We start from the raw sequence: 17088 nt of genomic DNA on the forward strand, positions 1-17088 counted from the left end.
AGTCGCTTAATAATATGTTCTTGTGCAAAGACATATAACTAGCAGTGTCAAATAAACAATTTTTCTTGCGTTATAATCATATGTGATCTATCCTCTCTTTTTTTTTTGTCAACAATCTATCATCTATTTAATCCATAAAACCTAACTATGGTACACGACTGTTGTAAATATTTTGCTTCCTGAGAAATATAAGTCTACTATACTATGTTGTCATACGTACATATAGTAAGATAGAGATTTGAGCTGCTTGTGTGTTGTGTCTATAGAACAATCACAGAATACTAGAAAACTAAACCGAAACGAAACTGAATCTTTATACATTTCTTGCCGTCTAAAATCTGAATCAGATTGTTAATCTCCTTCGCTTTCTGCTGCGAGCTTTTTCAGTGGATTCTATTTGCTTCCATCTAGAGTTCTTTGTTTCCCGATTAAGTATATGGTAAGTCAGCTTCTCTTTCAGTCGATATAAGATCACTGGTAAAGCCTCTTGGTAGTTTTGTTTCAGCTTCTTGATCATACCTCCACGATCTAACTCTTCGATGCAAGTGTAGAATTTTTCTTCAACATCTTCTATTCTCATCTCTTTCCTCATGACTTTCTCCCAATGCTCCACTGCACTCGTTAGATTCTCTATCATCATATCGTTCTGATACCTTTCATCTTCGTAATCCGCCACATCTTTTTTGTAGCCAATTAGTTTCTTAGGTCGTGGTGTTTCAACTTTCACCTGACGAAACGCGTTGTTCAATACCGTTCCTGAGACGACGGCCAGAGACCGTTCTTCCGCGGGGATGAGCTCGTAGCTGGGTGTGATCTCCAGAGTTGCATCTTCTGTAGGGTTCTCAAGATCGGCTTCAAGATTTGATTCATCATGAACATGAGGATCTTCTTTCGCGCTCTCGTCGTCGCCTTTAACGTCTTGGGTCTCTCCATTGGCATCTTCTTGTTCTTGTTTAAGTTCGTTGGTAGCTTCAAGGAAGCGCTGATGAAGAAACTCGTCTTTCTCCAGCAAACGTCTAAGCGATGTAGTCATTTCGGCCACTCCGATTCGATCGAGCGTAAAGTCTTGAACCAAGGAATCGTAACTTATCATTGCCGACGGACTTAAACTCATCTTGATGGTCTCACGCAAGTTATCTATTGCTTCTGAATCGTCCTCCATCTTTCTCTTCTCAATCTTTGTTTTCTTCGTTGTTTCTTATTCTTTCCCTCCCCCATGCAAAGACTATATAACCTATAATTCCCCGGCCCCTCTTCTTAATAATTTTTTTATTAAATGAAAAGTTGGATTTGTCTCGTAAAATGTGGCATCTTGTGGCTGAATACAACTTATGACAGTTCTGGACATTTTTGGACATATTATATGAGATAAAACTATAATAATATGCAGAATGTAGATATGTATATAGTTTGCATTAATTGAAATAAGAACTGTTCATGTCACTATGCTTCACAATAACAAACGAAAACAAAAGTATAGATGTTGTGGAATTTTACTAGACAAAATTTTTGAGAAGATAGTTGAAGAGTAATGTATGGTCTCAGATTACAAGTTACTTTGATAGTTTTCACAGCTCCAGGGAATTAAGCTGAAAGTGTAAATGAAAAGAAAAAAAAGCCGGATTTACTTGTCATCGTTGTTGAGCTTTCAAGCTGGAACAGTTAGCAGATTGTCTAGAAGAAATACAGGTTTAAGCGAGGTACGTACGTACGAAGTGATCTTGGTTGAAAACCTTTGACATGCTTGTGTTAAAATCTAACTTTTAGAAATTAATAAACTTTCTACATAGATATATTAAAAGTTAAAACAAAACAAAAAAAACGAAACGAAATTAACCTAATATATATAGTTTCATATACTGAAACAAAAGAGATTATTAAAAAAAAATGTTATTTTATCTTGGGACCTTGTGCAGTGGATATATAAAATCTGATACAAAAGTGTGTTGTTTCTCCCCTTGACCTTGTGCAGTGGAATCTCTTTGCTTTGCAGTGTTGTCTTCCATGACTTGCTTCAAGAGAAACTTTTTTTCTGCTCGAGCAACTGTGAGCTTATCCAGTTTCTGCTTCAACCGGGGTAAGATCTTAGGTAAAGCCTTCTTGTAGTCTTGTCTCACACGTTCAAACACATCAAGATGACATAGCTTTTTGATGCACGCGTAGAACATTACTCCAAGGTCTTTCACTCTCATCTCTCCCTTTATAACTTTCTCCGCTTTCTCCACTGCACTTCTCAGACTTTCCATCGACACATCAGCCTTACACATCTCTTCTTCACATTTCGCCATTGCTTTTTCGTACTCAGTTAGGTTTTTATGTCCGCAAGCATCAAATTTCACCAGGGAGACTTTGTTGTTCAGTACCTCGTACTTGACAGGACACTGTTCTTCCTCGGGGATAAGCTTATAGTTCGGTGTCTCTCTGTTTAACCGCATATACGTTCTACGTTTCTTCATCAGACTCCTCCCAATCTGTTCATCAGAGTGCAAGTTGCTTCCATTATTTCTCTCCAAGTTCATCTTCAAGAGCCCACTGGTAGCGTATTTCTCAGACTCTCGCTCCTCAGAAACATCTACTCTAGGGTTTTCATCTACTTTAACCCTTACTCCAACATGGGCTCCTCCTGTCTTTAGATTACCATGATGAATAGGATACTCTTTTAAGCTGTCATCTACTGTAGCGCTAACAGCAAAAGCATGGTGTTCTCGGGTTTCACCGTCTTCAAGTTCGGTATCAACATGGTGTTGTTGTTGTGTCTTTGCATGATTGTCGAACAAAAGTTGAATAGAGTTGCGGAACTCGGTATGTTCGGTTCTGTAGTTATTAAAATTTTCAATCAAGGAACGTAACGTTTCCATTCCCCGGGGACCAAGTTTCTCAGTGATTTTCGTACATAAGTTTTTGAGTGACTCAAGCTTACCCTCACCCATAGACCCCATCGCTTCTCAGTCGTCTTCTACCTTTCTCTCTCTCAAGCTAACTTTTTTTGGCTCTATTTGTGTCGTTGCTACCCGAAGAGAAGCTTGAAAAACTCCCATATATACAGCAAAATAGTAAAAAGGAAAATTCCTAGTCAGGATAGTTTTTGGAATAGTCTTTCCTTTTCGTAGACGTGTATCTTCTTTTTTTTTTTTTTTTTTTTTGTAACAAGACGTGTATCTTCATTTATCTATTTTTTCAATTAAAAAGTACAAAACTGTATAGAATATGCATAACCTCGTTTGTTTTTTTTTTGGCAAACCTCGTTTGTTTTAGAATTGAAAGTCTTATCTATCTATCTATCTATACTATTATTTGAGAACTGATTACAAACTTATATTATAAAAGCATTTCAAAAATAAATGGAAAACATTTTTTTTTAAAAAGAAGATAATTTCATTTATTTATTTTGTGTTTATCTACATCTTTATTTCTTATTTATTTATTTTTATAATTAGTATTATATATACACATATCATAATTAGATTTATCATTATACTAAAATATTATAAATAGTTTTATACAAAATAAAAAAATAGATTTATATTTGTTTGTAAACATAATATGTCATGGCATATTTTTAAAAATTATTAAACTTATTTTAGAATTAAAATAGTAAAAATAAATATATAAACAATAACAATAAATTTGATTTATATTTGTTTGTTAACGTGATTTTTGTGATATTTTCATTTTTATTCTTATCATTCAGTTGCAAGAATAACTTGTATTTCTTATTTAAGTTGAAATTTTAATTTTTTTATTTTATTTTTACTAAATATTTATTGTTATCATCCAGTTGTAAGAATAACTTTCAAAAAAGAATATTTTCAAAATATTTTTTTTACAACAAGTACCTTATGTTTATGAAAATTTAAAATTTACTTTATTTACTTTTAATTTTTCAAGAGTTTTAAAGAATTATAACTTTATTTAAATTACATTTTCCTTAAATATACATTACATATTAATGTTTTGTTTGTCAAAATAGTTGGTCTGCTTGAGTGTTATTTAATTATTATAGGAAGTATTTTACAATATAAGTATACATATATCATTATTCTTATTTACTTTGACTAATATAATATGTAAAGCTGAGTTTGTTTTAACATTCTTGTGCTTTTGATTTTATTTTGAGATTTTGTAAGTTATGCTAATTCCTAGAATTTGGTTTAATAACATCACTTTATATTAACAATTATATATTTGTTTATTTAATTATATTATTGTTTATAAATTAATGTACTAAATATTTGTTCAAGATAACAACATATTTACAAGATATTAGTGTTGTTATTCAAAAATAATGTTTTTAAATCAATAAAAATCAAGAAATTAAGAAATTGAAAGATTTATAAAATATTATAGTTTTTTTTATCTTTAAACTAATAATGTATTTATTATAAATATTTATTAAAATAATTATACCCGCATGTGCGGGAAAAACTCCTAGTAATAAAGTAAAACTAATGACATTACACACTGAATAGAATAGAATATGCATAACCTCGTTTGTTTTCATTAGAGATTTTTGTTTTTGAAAAACCCATTCACTACAAACTCAAACTAACAAATTTTCTACTTTCTTCACTTCACTTCTCTTTTTCTCTTTCAATTCCTTTCTCTGTGTCATATCTGTGAAAATATCAAAATAGATTTGAATAATTCAAGTTCAGATGCGAACTCGTTCATTTTTTTTTGATGAAATGTTAAATTTATTGATCAACTTTGAGAAATTTTATGTACATCTATAAGGCGTTTACTAACTGAACCTTATTAAATAATCAATAAATTTGGAAAATCTATAAAAAAAAAAAATTATAGATCACTCCTTTCCAAGAGCTCCAAGCCCGTATGTCACTCGTGGTGGGAATGAGCTTCAAACCATCCATTTTGAATTATGAGAAAAAGAGTAACAGTCCATTTTGCTACTCTTCGAGGTCAACAATTATGTCAAAATCATAGACCAACTATATACACATTATTTTTACGTATTATTATTTTTTTAAAACATTTTTTACATATTAAAACAAGTTAATAAATATATATTGAATAATTAAAGCTATTAAATGTTACGTGTATAATTAAATTGACACAAACACATAAATTGATAAATTTTCATGTTTACCACATTGTTGATACCATTATTCATGTTTACCTTCATTAAATAAATATTTCCAAAAATACTTTACTCATTAAGAGGAAAAAACTCTTATACACTTGCTCAATATATATAATAATTAATTATTAAAATAAATGATTTTTTTAGTTTTCAAATTATACCTTTTCAAATTTAAACTTTTTTATAAAATATTTTTTTTGAATTTTTTGGATCTTTTTTTCAAATTTTATTTTTGAAATTCGAAAATTATTTTTGAAACTATTTTTGAAAAAAAAATAATTTTTTAAGTATTTATTTATATATTTAATACAATCCTAAACTTCACATCTAAAAACTCTACTCCATTCTTAACTCTAATTAAATCTTAAGGCTATAATTGTCTTTTTCTCTATTTAAAAGTAAGAATAAAAATGGTTAATTTAAAGAGACAATGTGTGGAATATCCCCAATTAAGGTCCAAATTTGTTGAATGCCCATAATTATGGATAACCCAAAAAGAGTAACCTTTTGACACTGTGCGGACGAAAATGCCCTTATGCTTTGTCGAAAACAAGTAACTCTAGACAATTTCCCTAAATTAAAGAAATCACTTTTGGTTATTTACAGTCATTTCGTGGTAAATACATATAAGCAATTATTTTCTCTATTTTGTATTGTATGTAATTAAATTTAAATAATATTAACATACATATATAGTATATTTCTTTAAATATGACTATTTATTAGATAAAAATTTCTAATCATATGATTTTATGATCATTTGTATTTTTTAATAAAAATCTAAACCATTAATAAGGATCCGATTGATAATGGATGTAGCTTTAAAATTTTTGCCGTAGAAAAAAAGCTATAGATTTTTTATTGTGGCTTTAGATTTTATTGATGTAGACTTTTATAGAAAGCACTAAACAATTGCTTTAGATATTTGGCTCTGTAGAGCACTTATGATACTTTTAACAGTTTTGGTAATTTATAGTTGTTTTTTGAAGATTGAAAAAACCATGTAAGGTATTCTTTTTAAAAGGCCATGTACAAAATTTGACGTTTTTAGACATGAGTGAATTGAACAAGAATTGCAATTGGCAATAAATTGAACCAGTATCGCTCGCTATAAATCGAATTCTCTGGGTCTGATTGACACAAAAAATAGTTTCGGGGTTTTATGTTAAAAGGAGCTATAACCTAGCACCGAATTTTAAAAGGTTTTGTTTCTATCTTATCCCCTTTCCCATTTGAAAATTGAAAATTGAAAGTTGAAAGTCGCAATCGTCTTTCTTCTCTCAAGTTTCAACTTCACTTCCTCACTAGCAGCAGATAGAAGCAGCTTATTGCCATGGAAGATCATCCCCATGACGAATCCTTCCATCTTCAAGAGATTCACAGGTTTCTCTCTCTCTCTCTCTCTCTCTTTCTCTCTTGTTGTTGATTCCTTGATTTATTTGTCCGCCATTCTCAGCCGCGTAAAAGAGCTCGAGCACCGTCACCGTAATTGCAGAGACGAATCTGGAGAATCGATTCCTTGCGGTTTCGAGGCTTTGGCACAAGATTATGCTCTTCAGCTTGAGGTAATTGCTAATTTGTGTGAGAACTCTTCACTGTAGAATAATGCTAATTTGTGTTATGGGAATTTTGCATAGACAAAGGTGAAAGAGATTGTTGAAGATTATTGCCATGTTGAAGAGTCAGGTATGCCTTTTTTTTTTTTGTTTAATGAGTAGTAGATGAATATGATTTTATAAAGATGAATCTTACAGAGGCTTACTTGGAGTATTTACGAAAGGAGCTTCATTCCGCTGAGGCTGAAAGTGCCAAGGTTTCTCAAGAAATTGAGCGTCTTTCCAAAGCTCATGCGGAAGGTTTGTTATTATTACATTTCGTGTATGCCATCCAAGTCCTGTTGTTATTTTTCTTTATTAATATGATTTTTTGTTAGACTCTACTAGGCTGGAATCGGATCTTGAAGGTCTTCTATTCTCACTGGATTTTCTCTCATCTCAGGTTACTCACTTTACTTTCTTTCCCCTTTGCATTGTAACTTATTTACTGAGTTGAATACATGAACTTTCCTGGTAAAGTCCCAAGTTTGAGGGTTCTGTGGTTTTCATTTAGGATGTGGACAAGTCAAAAGAGAACTTACCGTCCAGCAGCTCAATGGAAGTATGTGATGTGGATTATGACGAGAAATTTAAGGTGCGTGTCTGTGAACAATCTCAACAAAGTTTCATCTTTCTGACATCTGATCTTCCACTTTTTCCAACTATTGCTTACTCTGATTGATGTGGCAGAAAGTGCAAAACTACTTTTGCAGAAAGTACGTACTGTCCTTGATAGTTCTAGTTTCCCCTTCCTTGAATAACTTCGTAGTGGTTAAGGGTTAGCATCAAAATGTTATTCCTGCTTGTCTTCATGTTGTTTTATGTTGTGCAGAGATGAATTCATATTTGTTTCTAGATTAGACCTCTACCACCTTCTCTGCTTAGTTTCTATACACCCTTTTCACATGTTTTTCAGATGTTTGAACTTGAGAATCAGATTGAGGAGAAAAAGGTGATTCTCAAGTCATTAGAAGATCTGGATTCTGTACGTGAAAGGTAATGCACTGTGCTTTCAGATTTACGCCCTTACAATGACTTTATTTGGGTTCTTCACCTTTTCTACCTTCAGGTTTGATGCTACAGAACAGGTTGAGGACGCATTCACAGGCTTGAGGGTTCTCAAGTTTGATGAAAACTTCATTACGCTCCAACTGCGAACATGTATTCCAAAACTAGATGGCTTGCTTGGACAGCACGACCTTGTGCACACTACTGAACCATCTGAATTGATCCATGAATTGCTAATTCATCTCAAGGATAAAACTACAGAGATAACAAAAGTTGAGGTAAGAACACGCCTCCGAGTTTTTACCACCGACGTGTTTTTGTTTGAGTTTTGCATGAATATAAATGAACTTTTTTGTTACTTCCTATTTCCTTTCGTGAATAATACTAAAATCTACTTTTCTCCCTCAGATGCTTCCAAATGATGTATACATAGGAGACATCATTGACGCTGCTGATTCTCTCAGGTTTGTGCTCTGGCTTCTTTGTGTTGTCCTGAAATTTGGTTTGCTTATCAATCTTGAATTTTACTGCTACTTAAGTTATAGATTAATAAGGAATCATAGACAAGATGATATTTTTCTATCTATTCTTGCTATCAAAACCTTGCACTTGATAAATTTGTTGGTTTTCAAAAGGTTACTCAGACTCTGGTTTGAGTGTTTCCAATTGTATGAACCTTTTGAGCTAAACTAGTTCATGTAATTACATGGCAAGAAAACCCTGGGATGACTGTTCTCTATCATCTAGGTCTTGTGTTTCAGTATAGATATTTTTTTTGGGACAACAGTGTTTCAGTATATAAGCTATGGCTTTCTAGCCCTTTTGCCGGATCTGCAGTTTTCTAAATTTCTGTTAATACTAACTTTCTTCTGGTAACATAGCTTCAGTAAGTTGAATTAATGTATAAACAAAAAAGGGTATCCCTTAAAAGTGCAGGCAGATAAGATTACACTCTGCATTGCTAGACAGATAAGATTACACTTGTGTACCATAAAATATCTTAAAACTGCAGGCAGATAAGATTACACTCTGCATTGCTAGACACAAGATCTTCACTCCAGTGGCTTGTCGCCAAGGTGAAAGAAAGAATTATTTCGGCCACTTTAAGAAAATGTATGGCGAAAAGTTCGAAAACAATCAGGTGAGTCTTTCCTTTCCAGTAGCTTGGGACTAGATGAATTTTTTTTTTCCGATAGGAAACTCATGTTTTTAAGCAAGCCAATTCACTGCATAATCTTATGACAGGCACACGTTCGAATACTACGACAAAGATGAAACAATTGTGGCTCATATAGCCGGAGGTATCGATGCATTTTTAAAAGTCTCTGATGGTTGGCCGCTGCTGAATTCTCCACTAAAGCTCGCATCTCTCAAGAACTCTGAGAATCATTCAAATGGAATCTCGCTGAGCCTAATCTGCAAAGTAGAAGTAAGACCCTTCAATACTTCTCGATTTTAATAATTTCACCATAGGAAAAGCTCTGCTTGCTAAAAAATAATGATTGGATGTTAGTTTCTGGTTTTAATCAGCTTAACGATTTTATAACTTAATCTAATATATGTCAGGAACTAGCGAATTCACTGGATTTACAGACCCGGCAAAACTTATCAAGCTTCATGGATGCTGTTGAGAAGATACTTATGCAGCAAAGTCGTGAGGAACTCAATTCCAGTGAACCTTCCCAAAAGTGAGTTACCAAGAAAACGTCCTTAACTCCATAACCTAACATGTTTTGAGAAGTTTGTTGCGTGTTTGCTATCTGCAACCCTTTTGTCGTAATACTTTTGAAATAACTTCTGCCAGGGTCGAATCATATCTAATGATGAAGCTTGTTTTGCTTTATGCTTATGAAAAGAGCAAATGTGATAACAGATTTGACATGAAAGAGCCAAACTTTTATTGTCCTATAACTTCTTCTGGTCCTACCCATTAGCCTTATTGTCCTCAAGTTGCCTTCAAATGTCCACATCTTTACCCACTATACTTATGTCATAATGTATGTATATGTACCATTATAATTCATATTTTACATTATCTTCATACACGCATCTCCGCTGTTCCCACACCCACTTGTGCATATAACTAAAGAAAGAAATAATCTCCACTTTCTTTTTCCTATATATTTAACTGCTGCAAGACTACTGGTTGAAAGCCAAGAAGCTCAGAGGTTCCTCTGCTCACACTCATGGAGGAACCCATCATAGAGAGCTTCTTCTTCCCTCCAACTAACCTTCCTCCTGAAATGATGGAAGAGATTCTCTTAAGACTACCCGTGAAGTCACTGAAGCGATTCAAATGCGTTTGCACCTCATGGAGGTCTTTGATCTCAGACACTCTGTTTACTCTGAAACACGCTTTGATGTTGGAGGCGTCCAAGGCAACCACTTACAAGAAGAGTCCATACGGAGTCATCACAACGTCTCGGTACCATCTCAAATCTTGCTGCGTCCACTCTCTGTATAATGAGCCAATGGCCAACGTCTTTGAGCATGATGGTGAGCTTTTAGGCAGAGATTACTACCAAGTCGTGGGGACCTGCAATGGGTTGGTCTGTTTCCATGTAGATTACAACAAAAGCTTCTACTTGTGGAACCCCACCATCAAGGTTCAACAAAGATTGCGTGGTTCGGATCTTGAAACGGGAGATGAGGTTGTTGTAAACTATGGATTTGGTTATGATGAATCTGAAGATGACTATAAGATAGTTGCATTGTTGCAGCAAAGACAACAACTGAAGACAGAGGCAATGATCTACTCAACGAGGCAGAAGCTATGGAGAAGAAGAAGCAGCAGCAACACTTGTTTTCCATCTGGAGTTGTTCTTGCTAACAAATCAAGATCCGGCATCTACATCAATGGAACACTAAACTGGGCAGCCACTCACTCCTCATCATCAGTTTCTACCATCATATCATACGATATGTCCCGAGATGTGTTCAAGGAGCTTCTTGGACCAGGCTGTTGCAAGAGAGGATGTTTTACAATGACACTTGGAGATTTGAGAGGATGTCTTTCGATGGTGTGTTATTGCAAAGGAGCAAAAGCAGATGTTTGGGTGATGAAGGAGTTTGGAGAAAGAGAATCTTGGTCTAAACTATTGAGCATTCCCGGTTTGACTGAGTTTGTTAGACCGCTTTGGATCTCAAGAGATTTCGTGGTTTTGTTGGAGTTTAGATCCGGTTTAGCTCTATACAACTGTGCCAATGGGAAGTTCCAGTACCCAGTTCAAGACAGCTTGAGCGGTTGTCGGGACGCTAAAGTCTATGTCAAGACATTGGTTTCTCCAAGGGACCTTTAAGATTGGCTCTATACACATTGTTTTCACTTTGGATTTGGTTCAGTTTATCTGCGCACCATTGTTATACATCTACTTAAAAGGTATTTTTTGTTCGTTCTTTAATCGTAAAGTTACATTTTTCATGTGGGAAACAATATAAAAAAAAGCAATCAGTCAAATATTCCCTAACAAAATCATCACCATACCAACACACACATCCTTTTGCTCTGTGTCTACGTACATGGAAGAATCTGGACCGTTAGATCAAACAGTTGGATGATAAAAAAATTCTCAGGAGGCTATTTTATCTGAGGTGGAGCTCCGACCAGATCCTGGACTGGTGAAGACAGGATTGTCTCTAGGCGTAGAGGAAGCTCCACGACCACTTGCACTGTTTCCCATATCTTTAGTCTTATGAAGCAGAAACGTTCCTGACAAAATAGTCACAAAACCGCACAGTTGTGTAGCGATCTTTAACCCGCTCTGCGAAGCCCAGTCCTATAAATTACATAGAGGAGAGGTTAAGAACATGTTGTGTGATGTTAGATGGAGTTTAACTTGGGAGGGAAGAAAAGGATTTGACCTTGAACATGATCATACTAGCTATAATGGTGAAAGTTGTGAACATAACGTAGTAAACCGGAGAAATAACCGCTGTGTTGAACGTATCCAATGCCTTTTTGCAAAATACAACAGAGAAGAAGCTCAGAAACAGATAATCAGTGAAAGTTAGAAGGCTTTTTGTTTACCTTGTTCAAGTAATTGATTTGCAAGATGCAACAAACCGTGACTACTATAATAAAAATCCAAGTTTGGAAGTATTTGAACTGATTCATCTCTGAAAACGTCAGCTTTATGGCGATGGCAACAGCTTTCACACTCATAACCTAACAACACAAGAGACAAAGCTTGAGGAAATATACTTAATAGAGAGAGAGAGAGAGATGAAGGAGCTTACAGTGAGAGAACCCATTAAAGAGCAGATTCCAACATAAACTATCAAATGAGTCTTCCCATAGCGAGGTTCATAGTAGAAGATGAGTACAAGCACCACAATCAAGATCACAGCAGAGTACACTAGAAACCCTGATCCAACAGCAAAATTCCAATATCAATCTTTACAAGAATCTACTTGCACATCGAAGCTTGTGATTAGTGAGCATACCTGGTTCAATAGCAAGCTTCCAAACTTGCTTGACAGATTTTATTTCCTGCTCGTGAGGGGCGTGTAAGACGATCGTTGTAGACCCAACAACACAGAGAACGCAACCAAGCACTCCGAATATGTGCAGTTTCTCTTGCAAAATGAAATGAGCTAGCACTGCGCTGCATAAAACATGTGTGTTTTCTCGTTTTCAAGATAACCTATAGTTTATATAATCTTAGTATGATGATGATACTAATGTAGGTATTCAAGGATACCTGAATATAATACTAAGAGCTCCCAAAGGTGTGACTAGAATAGCAGGTGCAAATGCATATGCTGCAAAATTGGCTACTTCCCCAACAATCACTAAAATAAAGATAACCAAAACACACTCGGTTAAATCTCTCTCAGCACAATTCAAAGAGAGATTTTAAGAACATTACTGATAAGACTCACTTGTAATCATTCCAGCCCACCACCATGGTTCATACAAGTATCCATGCCCTCCTTCACCTGATAATCAACAAGAAAAACATTAACAACCAATATTGCAAAAACTGAAGTCTGAATTCAAGAACAGACCTGCTCGGACTCCGGATGCACCAGCCTTCTTGAGACCTTTTTTCTTGATGATGAAGCTAGAGCCGATGAAGATACTTGAGGAGACTGCTAATATGAGTCCATTTATGTTATCAGATGACATCTGATCCATCTTGCCTTGTTTTTATATAACAAAGATGAATCAGCCTAAGATATAAAAAATTTCCACCTGCAGATTTAAAAAAAAAAAACACAAAACAGGTTATGAACATGATCAAATGAGATTTCTTGCTACAACTAAAAATCTAATTTTTTTTGATAGATTGTAGAAATATAAAGAGCTCCTACAAAATTCAAATGATGACTGATTACTCTAATGATGAGCTCATCAACCAAAAAAGGACAAATCTTGATACCCAGAAAAAATGAAGAAACAAAAATTTTACTCCAAGAATAAAATCAAAATTGATGCTTTAGAGAAGATTCTTCATAAAAAAAACTTTGATGGACTTGTTCCTCTGATTTATGAACAGAAAACAAAAAAAAAACGTAAGAGAGAACTCAAAACCCTCTGATATACGTTACCTTTTAAATTCACATTTAACAATTAATTCTCTCCAATCAATTTTTTAATATAAAAAATATATATAAATGGTAGGAGAGACAAGAAGCAAGTGAAGAACATGCCAAACACTTATATCCAATCGCTTCACTTATCATCAAACACGGAACTCAGACGCTATATTAGATTAAAATCGTGATTGCAATCAAAGAAAACGATTACGGCGAAAAGAAACAAACGATTGAGTTAAAAGGTGGTGAGGGAGAATAATATCGCGAGCAAGAACGTGTCCTCTATTAGAATATTCGAATTTGAAAGGTACCTTTATCTGCTTTGCCACCTTCTCTTCCCCAAAACAAAAAAAAAAGAAGAATGTGAGAGTCTAAGAGGCCATGGGGGAAAGGAGACAATTGATTTTCTAACAAATTTCTATAAAAGAAAACTAGGGTTTTTGATTTAACTAAAGCTTCAGAGGGAGCATTAAGAATCCAGCGGATATTGGTAACGCAACAGCTCAGATATTTTGCTCCTACACATTTATTTGTTTCCAATTTTTATACTTTCATGCTCTCCACCTTCTTTTATTTCCTTTTTTTTCTTTTCTTTTCCATTTTTTTTACTTCTGCCAAAGTTTCTTCATTCTTACTTTTATTTTATTTTTTCCTCTTACAAAATACACTTTTATTTATATTAACTTTTTTATTTTGTGAATTTTCTAACCTAAATAAAATCAGTTTCAAAAATATTATAGACGAAGTCAACTAATAGTAAACCTAAACTTAATGTTTAAAACCTTTAATTAATGAAAAATGTCTCACAAACCGCTGACGTGGCGGCACATGAATAAGACAACTGCCTCATTATATTATAGATTTTACTTTATCCCATCCCATGTCGTATGTAAAGAGAGATCAAGATCGTATGTAAAGAGAGACTATTCACTTCACTGGTTATAGTCTATTGTTGATTTTTTTTATAACCTACCTAAAACATGCGTTATGACACCATTTATTTTATACAAATGCATAGTCTTTTAAGGATAAAATACTTCATTTTCTTCTTAACTTAATTTCTATGAAACATTTATAATTTCAGATGTCCATATACTTCAGATCCAAGCATTTATTTTATACAACAAAGACTCTCACATCATAACAAAAAAAAACACCTTCTCCATCCATTTCCTTCTCCATCCATTTCCTCCTCCTCCACAGCAGCTAAACATCGCCAGCTGGTGATCATCTACACAAACACCCCAAAAACTATACACACTAATCCTAAAGATTGCATGGCTCTTGTTTAAAAACTCACAGGAATGTCCCATTTCGAGGAAGATTCAGGCCGCAGCGCCACGATTACCAAAGTGATCAACTGATGAAAACGTGGGAGAACAGTCGATGTCCCTTTGCCACCATTACCTCAGTCCATGTATGCGGCGACGGCGACAGAGATAAACAGAAAGTCCTTCTCGCCATACGAGGAACTCTTTGTCTTCTTCTTCCTATCCTGGCTTTGATGATTTTATGGAGTTTCACAATCTTTAACCGTACCACATTGTTTCCATAAGAAATAAGCCTTCATTTTGGTGCAAATGCAATTCCATGAAAAATAAGTTATTGTTATGAACCAGAATGTGGATGGCTCATAACCAAGAGATTATACCATCAGCGGCCCAAGAAAGAGAAAGTTGGCCAGCTTTTCCTTTTCCTTTTTCCTAGTTGGATTATGATTTGTACTCTTTTCATTCACTACAAGAAAAATGAGATATTGTTACGAAATTTTGTGACAATATTTATTGGTGACAAATTTGTGACATAAAAGATACGTTATTTTAACTATATTTTTACGTCACAGTTTAGTAATTATTTCGTCTCAATACAGTGACGATCAAAGTTGTAACAAAAATTTGTCACAATTAGTAACATTAATGTAACGGAATAGTCAACACACTACTTGTGACGTCATTGTAACTATGTTTGCTGTAACTAATTTTTACTAACTTATTAACGTTTTTTTTATGTAACAATTTGTTATAATTTAGCTACTAACAATTAGTTACAAACCATTATATATATATATGTACAAATATGTATTTTTAATTTTTAATAATTATTATATTTACATTTTACTTCTTTTGCTATAGTTGAATTTTTTAAGACTTCCTATGAGTTAATATTACATAAGTATTTACTCCAATAATTTAGAGATGATAATTTAGCTTACGCATCATTTTTCATAATTTATCATACCAAAATTCTAAATTTTTTACATATTATGTTTGTGATATTTAGCGTTTGATTATTATTTTGTTGACGTAAAATCAAGCAGTTAGGTAAAAAAGGATATATGAGAGATGTGATATATTTATTATATAAACATTTTAAACACCACGCAAGAGAGTAGTGAAACTGAAATATGGTTTAGTTTTATTAACACTCTTTAGGCCAATAAAAGCCCAGTATTCTTGTTTCATTTCTTTACTAATCGTACTATATATGTATATATGCATCACCCTCTTCACTGAATAACCCTAGCAGCCATAGAGAGAAAGTAGTAGCCGCCGTTTTCTTTAATCTTTTCACCTCCGCTCAGCTTTTTCTCCTTGCCTTCGGATAATACAAGACTCAGCCGTCACCATAGTCATCATTTGAGCTTCCTCTGACCACCATAAGCTACTCTGTAGCTGTAATAACCCTCACGAGCAGATATAATTTTGGTCAAGAAAATTCTTTAAGTTCAGTTTGAAGATTGATCGATCAGAATTTAAATAAAAATCGACACGGTGAATTAATCTCGACGGGGCTGTCTTTTGGTCGAAAAACCATCTCTTGATGGTTCTGGTCGAGTGTTAATTATTATCGTTGATTTTTATTCATGCTGGGTGAGTTTATTCAGAGCAGGACGAGATTCGAATGATGAAAAATATTTAGTCGAAACAGTCCGGAAAATATCGACAAAACTCTTAAAATTATTTCTGAACAGTCACATGCTTTGCACCTTCTAGCCTACTTGCTTCCTCAGTAATTAGGTCACATGACCTACACCTACTTGCTTGCCTGCTTGCTCATTAGAAGTCACATGCTGGTCACAAGCTACTTGCTTCAGCTGCTTGTAGCTTTCTTCATGGGAAGGAAAAGTTCAGCTGCTTGTGCTGCTTGGTGTGCTGAAGCATGTCACCAGCTGTCTAACCTCATCTTTGTCTTTTGTGGGAGCAAACCCTCATCTGAAGCAACTCCTTATGATATAAAATACCCTCTTCTCTCCTCTGGACGTTCATAACCTGCAAGAAAAACCAGAGAAAAATTCAGAGAGAAAGAGAGAAAGAAGAGAGAAAAATCTGTGAGAAAAGATTCATGAAAAATTCAGAAAAATATTCAGAGAAGAGGAGTGAGCATGGACAACTCTTTCTCACCATCCTGTGACTTTAATCAGTGAGTTTTGGAGTGTTTAAGAGCTGAAGATTTGGTGTCCTGAAGTTGAGAATCACCTATGTTCTTCAGCCTTTGATTTTGATCGGTAAGATGGTTGTGGATCAGTTTCTGTGAGAAGTTTTGTTGGTTTGCCTACACTGGAGATAAATTCTGAATAAATCCAACCATGGATTCTTGTGGTGTTGATCAGGTTAATTCGTGGTTAGCTTGAAGAGAGACAACCAGTCAAGTTTAATTAGTTGAGTAAAACCGGTAAGCTTCAGCTTCTTGATTCAGCCATGTTTTGATGAGAACCAATTGATGTATGTTGGTTAACCTGTCAGGATCAGTTGTCTAAGGTCTTGTTCTCTTCAGTCTTGGTTGGTTTATGATTTAATCAGTCTCATAGAACCAGTAGACGAACTGTTAAGAATTATGGGAATTAAA

General features: G+C 34.3%; 5 protein-coding genes across 9 annotated transcripts; 2 read left to right on the plus strand and 3 right to left on the minus strand.

Moving 5' to 3' along the window:
• Positions 1-343: 343 nt before the first annotated feature.
• Positions 344-1162, minus strand: BNAA07G06120D. Its single transcript, XM_013895572.1, has one exon. It carries the CDS (start codon positions 1160-1162, stop codon positions 344-346), a length of 819 nt encoding a protein of 272 aa, XP_013751026.1.
• Positions 1163-1895: 733 nt separating this feature from the next.
• LOC106453311 lies at positions 1896-2939 on the minus strand. The gene has a single exon (XM_013895573.2). The coding sequence runs from the start codon at positions 2937-2939 to the stop codon at positions 1896-1898; it is 1044 nt and encodes a 347-aa protein (XP_013751027.2).
• Positions 2940-6310: 3371 nt separating this feature from the next.
• On the plus strand, positions 6311-9610 carry LOC106453312. Its single transcript, XM_048736550.1, has 12 exons — positions 6311-6484; positions 6558-6666; positions 6739-6787; positions 6856-6957; positions 7035-7099; positions 7211-7291; positions 7613-7692; positions 7766-7982; positions 8113-8168; positions 8717-8845; positions 8950-9133; positions 9271-9610. The coding sequence occupies exons 1-12, from the start codon at positions 6435-6437 to the stop codon at positions 9394-9396; spliced, it is 1248 nt and encodes a 415-aa protein (XP_048592507.1). The 5' UTR covers positions 6311-6434; the 3' UTR covers positions 9397-9610.
• Positions 9611-9662: 52 nt separating this feature from the next.
• Positions 9663-11125, plus strand: LOC106450601 (F-box/kelch-repeat protein At3g23880-like). The gene has a single exon (XM_013892285.3). The coding sequence runs from the start codon at positions 9891-9893 to the stop codon at positions 11001-11003; it is 1113 nt and encodes a 370-aa protein (XP_013747739.1). The 5' UTR covers positions 9663-9890; the 3' UTR covers positions 11004-11125.
• On the minus strand, positions 11074-13800 carry LOC106450603 (probable magnesium transporter NIPA1). 5 transcript variants are annotated; one of them, XM_013892287.3, is made up of 9 exons: positions 13554-13800; positions 12712-12898; positions 12586-12642; positions 12405-12495; positions 12148-12308; positions 11941-12068; positions 11732-11869; positions 11566-11658; positions 11074-11480 (listed from the first exon to the last, which is right to left on the minus strand). In XM_013892287.3, exons 2-9 carry the CDS (start codon positions 12839-12841, stop codon positions 11274-11276), a joined length of 1005 nt encoding a protein of 334 aa, XP_013747741.1. In that variant the 5' UTR covers positions 12842-12898; positions 13554-13800; the 3' UTR covers positions 11074-11273. The 5 variants fall into 5 exon arrangements, with proteins under 5 accessions (XP_013747741.1, XP_048592509.1, XP_022544366.1 ...); XM_048736552.1 differs by lacking the exon at positions 13554-13800 and adding an exon at positions 13357-13520; XM_022688645.2 differs by lacking the exon at positions 13554-13800 and adding an exon at positions 13255-13495.
• Positions 13801-17088: the final 3288 nt, after the last annotated feature.

Source organism: Brassica napus, chromosome A7 (assembly GCF_020379485.1).
Source record: "Brassica napus cultivar Da-Ae chromosome A7, Da-Ae, whole genome shotgun sequence".
NCBI classification, from domain to species: Eukaryota; Viridiplantae; Streptophyta; class Magnoliopsida; order Brassicales; family Brassicaceae; genus Brassica; species Brassica napus.

What these genes read in the sequence shown, in the direction of transcription:
- LOC106453312 (XM_048736550.1), top strand. Translation starts at nt 6,435, where the DNA reads ATGGAAGATCATCCCCATGACGAATCCTTCCATCTTCAAGAGATTCAC. An exon ending in CTGGATTCTGTACGTGAAAG is followed by an intron (nt 7,693 to 7,765) that starts GTAATGCACTGT and finishes TTCTACCTTCAG; the next exon opens with GTTTGATGCTACAGAACAGG. An exon ending in GCCTAATCTGCAAAGTAGAA is followed by an intron (nt 9,134 to 9,270) that starts GTAAGACCCTTC and finishes AATATATGTCAG; the next exon opens with GAACTAGCGAATTCACTGGA.
- BNAA07G06120D (XM_013895572.1), bottom strand. Translation starts at nt 1,162, where the DNA reads ATGGAGGACGATTCAGAAGCAATAGATAACTTGCGTGAGACCATCAAG.
- LOC106450601 (XM_013892285.3), top strand. Translation starts at nt 9,891, where the DNA reads ATGGAGGAACCCATCATAGAGAGCTTCTTCTTCCCTCCAACTAACCTT.
- LOC106450603 (XM_013892287.3), bottom strand. Translation starts at nt 12,841, where the DNA reads ATGGATCAGATGTCATCTGATAACATAAATGGACTCATATTAGCAGTC. An exon ending in CTTTAATGGGTTCTCTCACT is followed by an intron (nt 11,870 to 11,940) that starts GTAAGCTCCTTC and finishes TTGTGTTGTTAG; the next exon opens with GTTATGAGTGTGAAAGCTGT. An exon ending in AAATCAATTACTTGAACAAG is followed by an intron (nt 11,659 to 11,731) that starts GTAAACAAAAAG and finishes TTTTGCAAAAAG; the next exon opens with GCATTGGATACGTTCAACAC.
- LOC106453311 (XM_013895573.2), bottom strand. Translation starts at nt 2,939, where the DNA reads ATGGGGTCTATGGGTGAGGGTAAGCTTGAGTCACTCAAAAACTTATGT.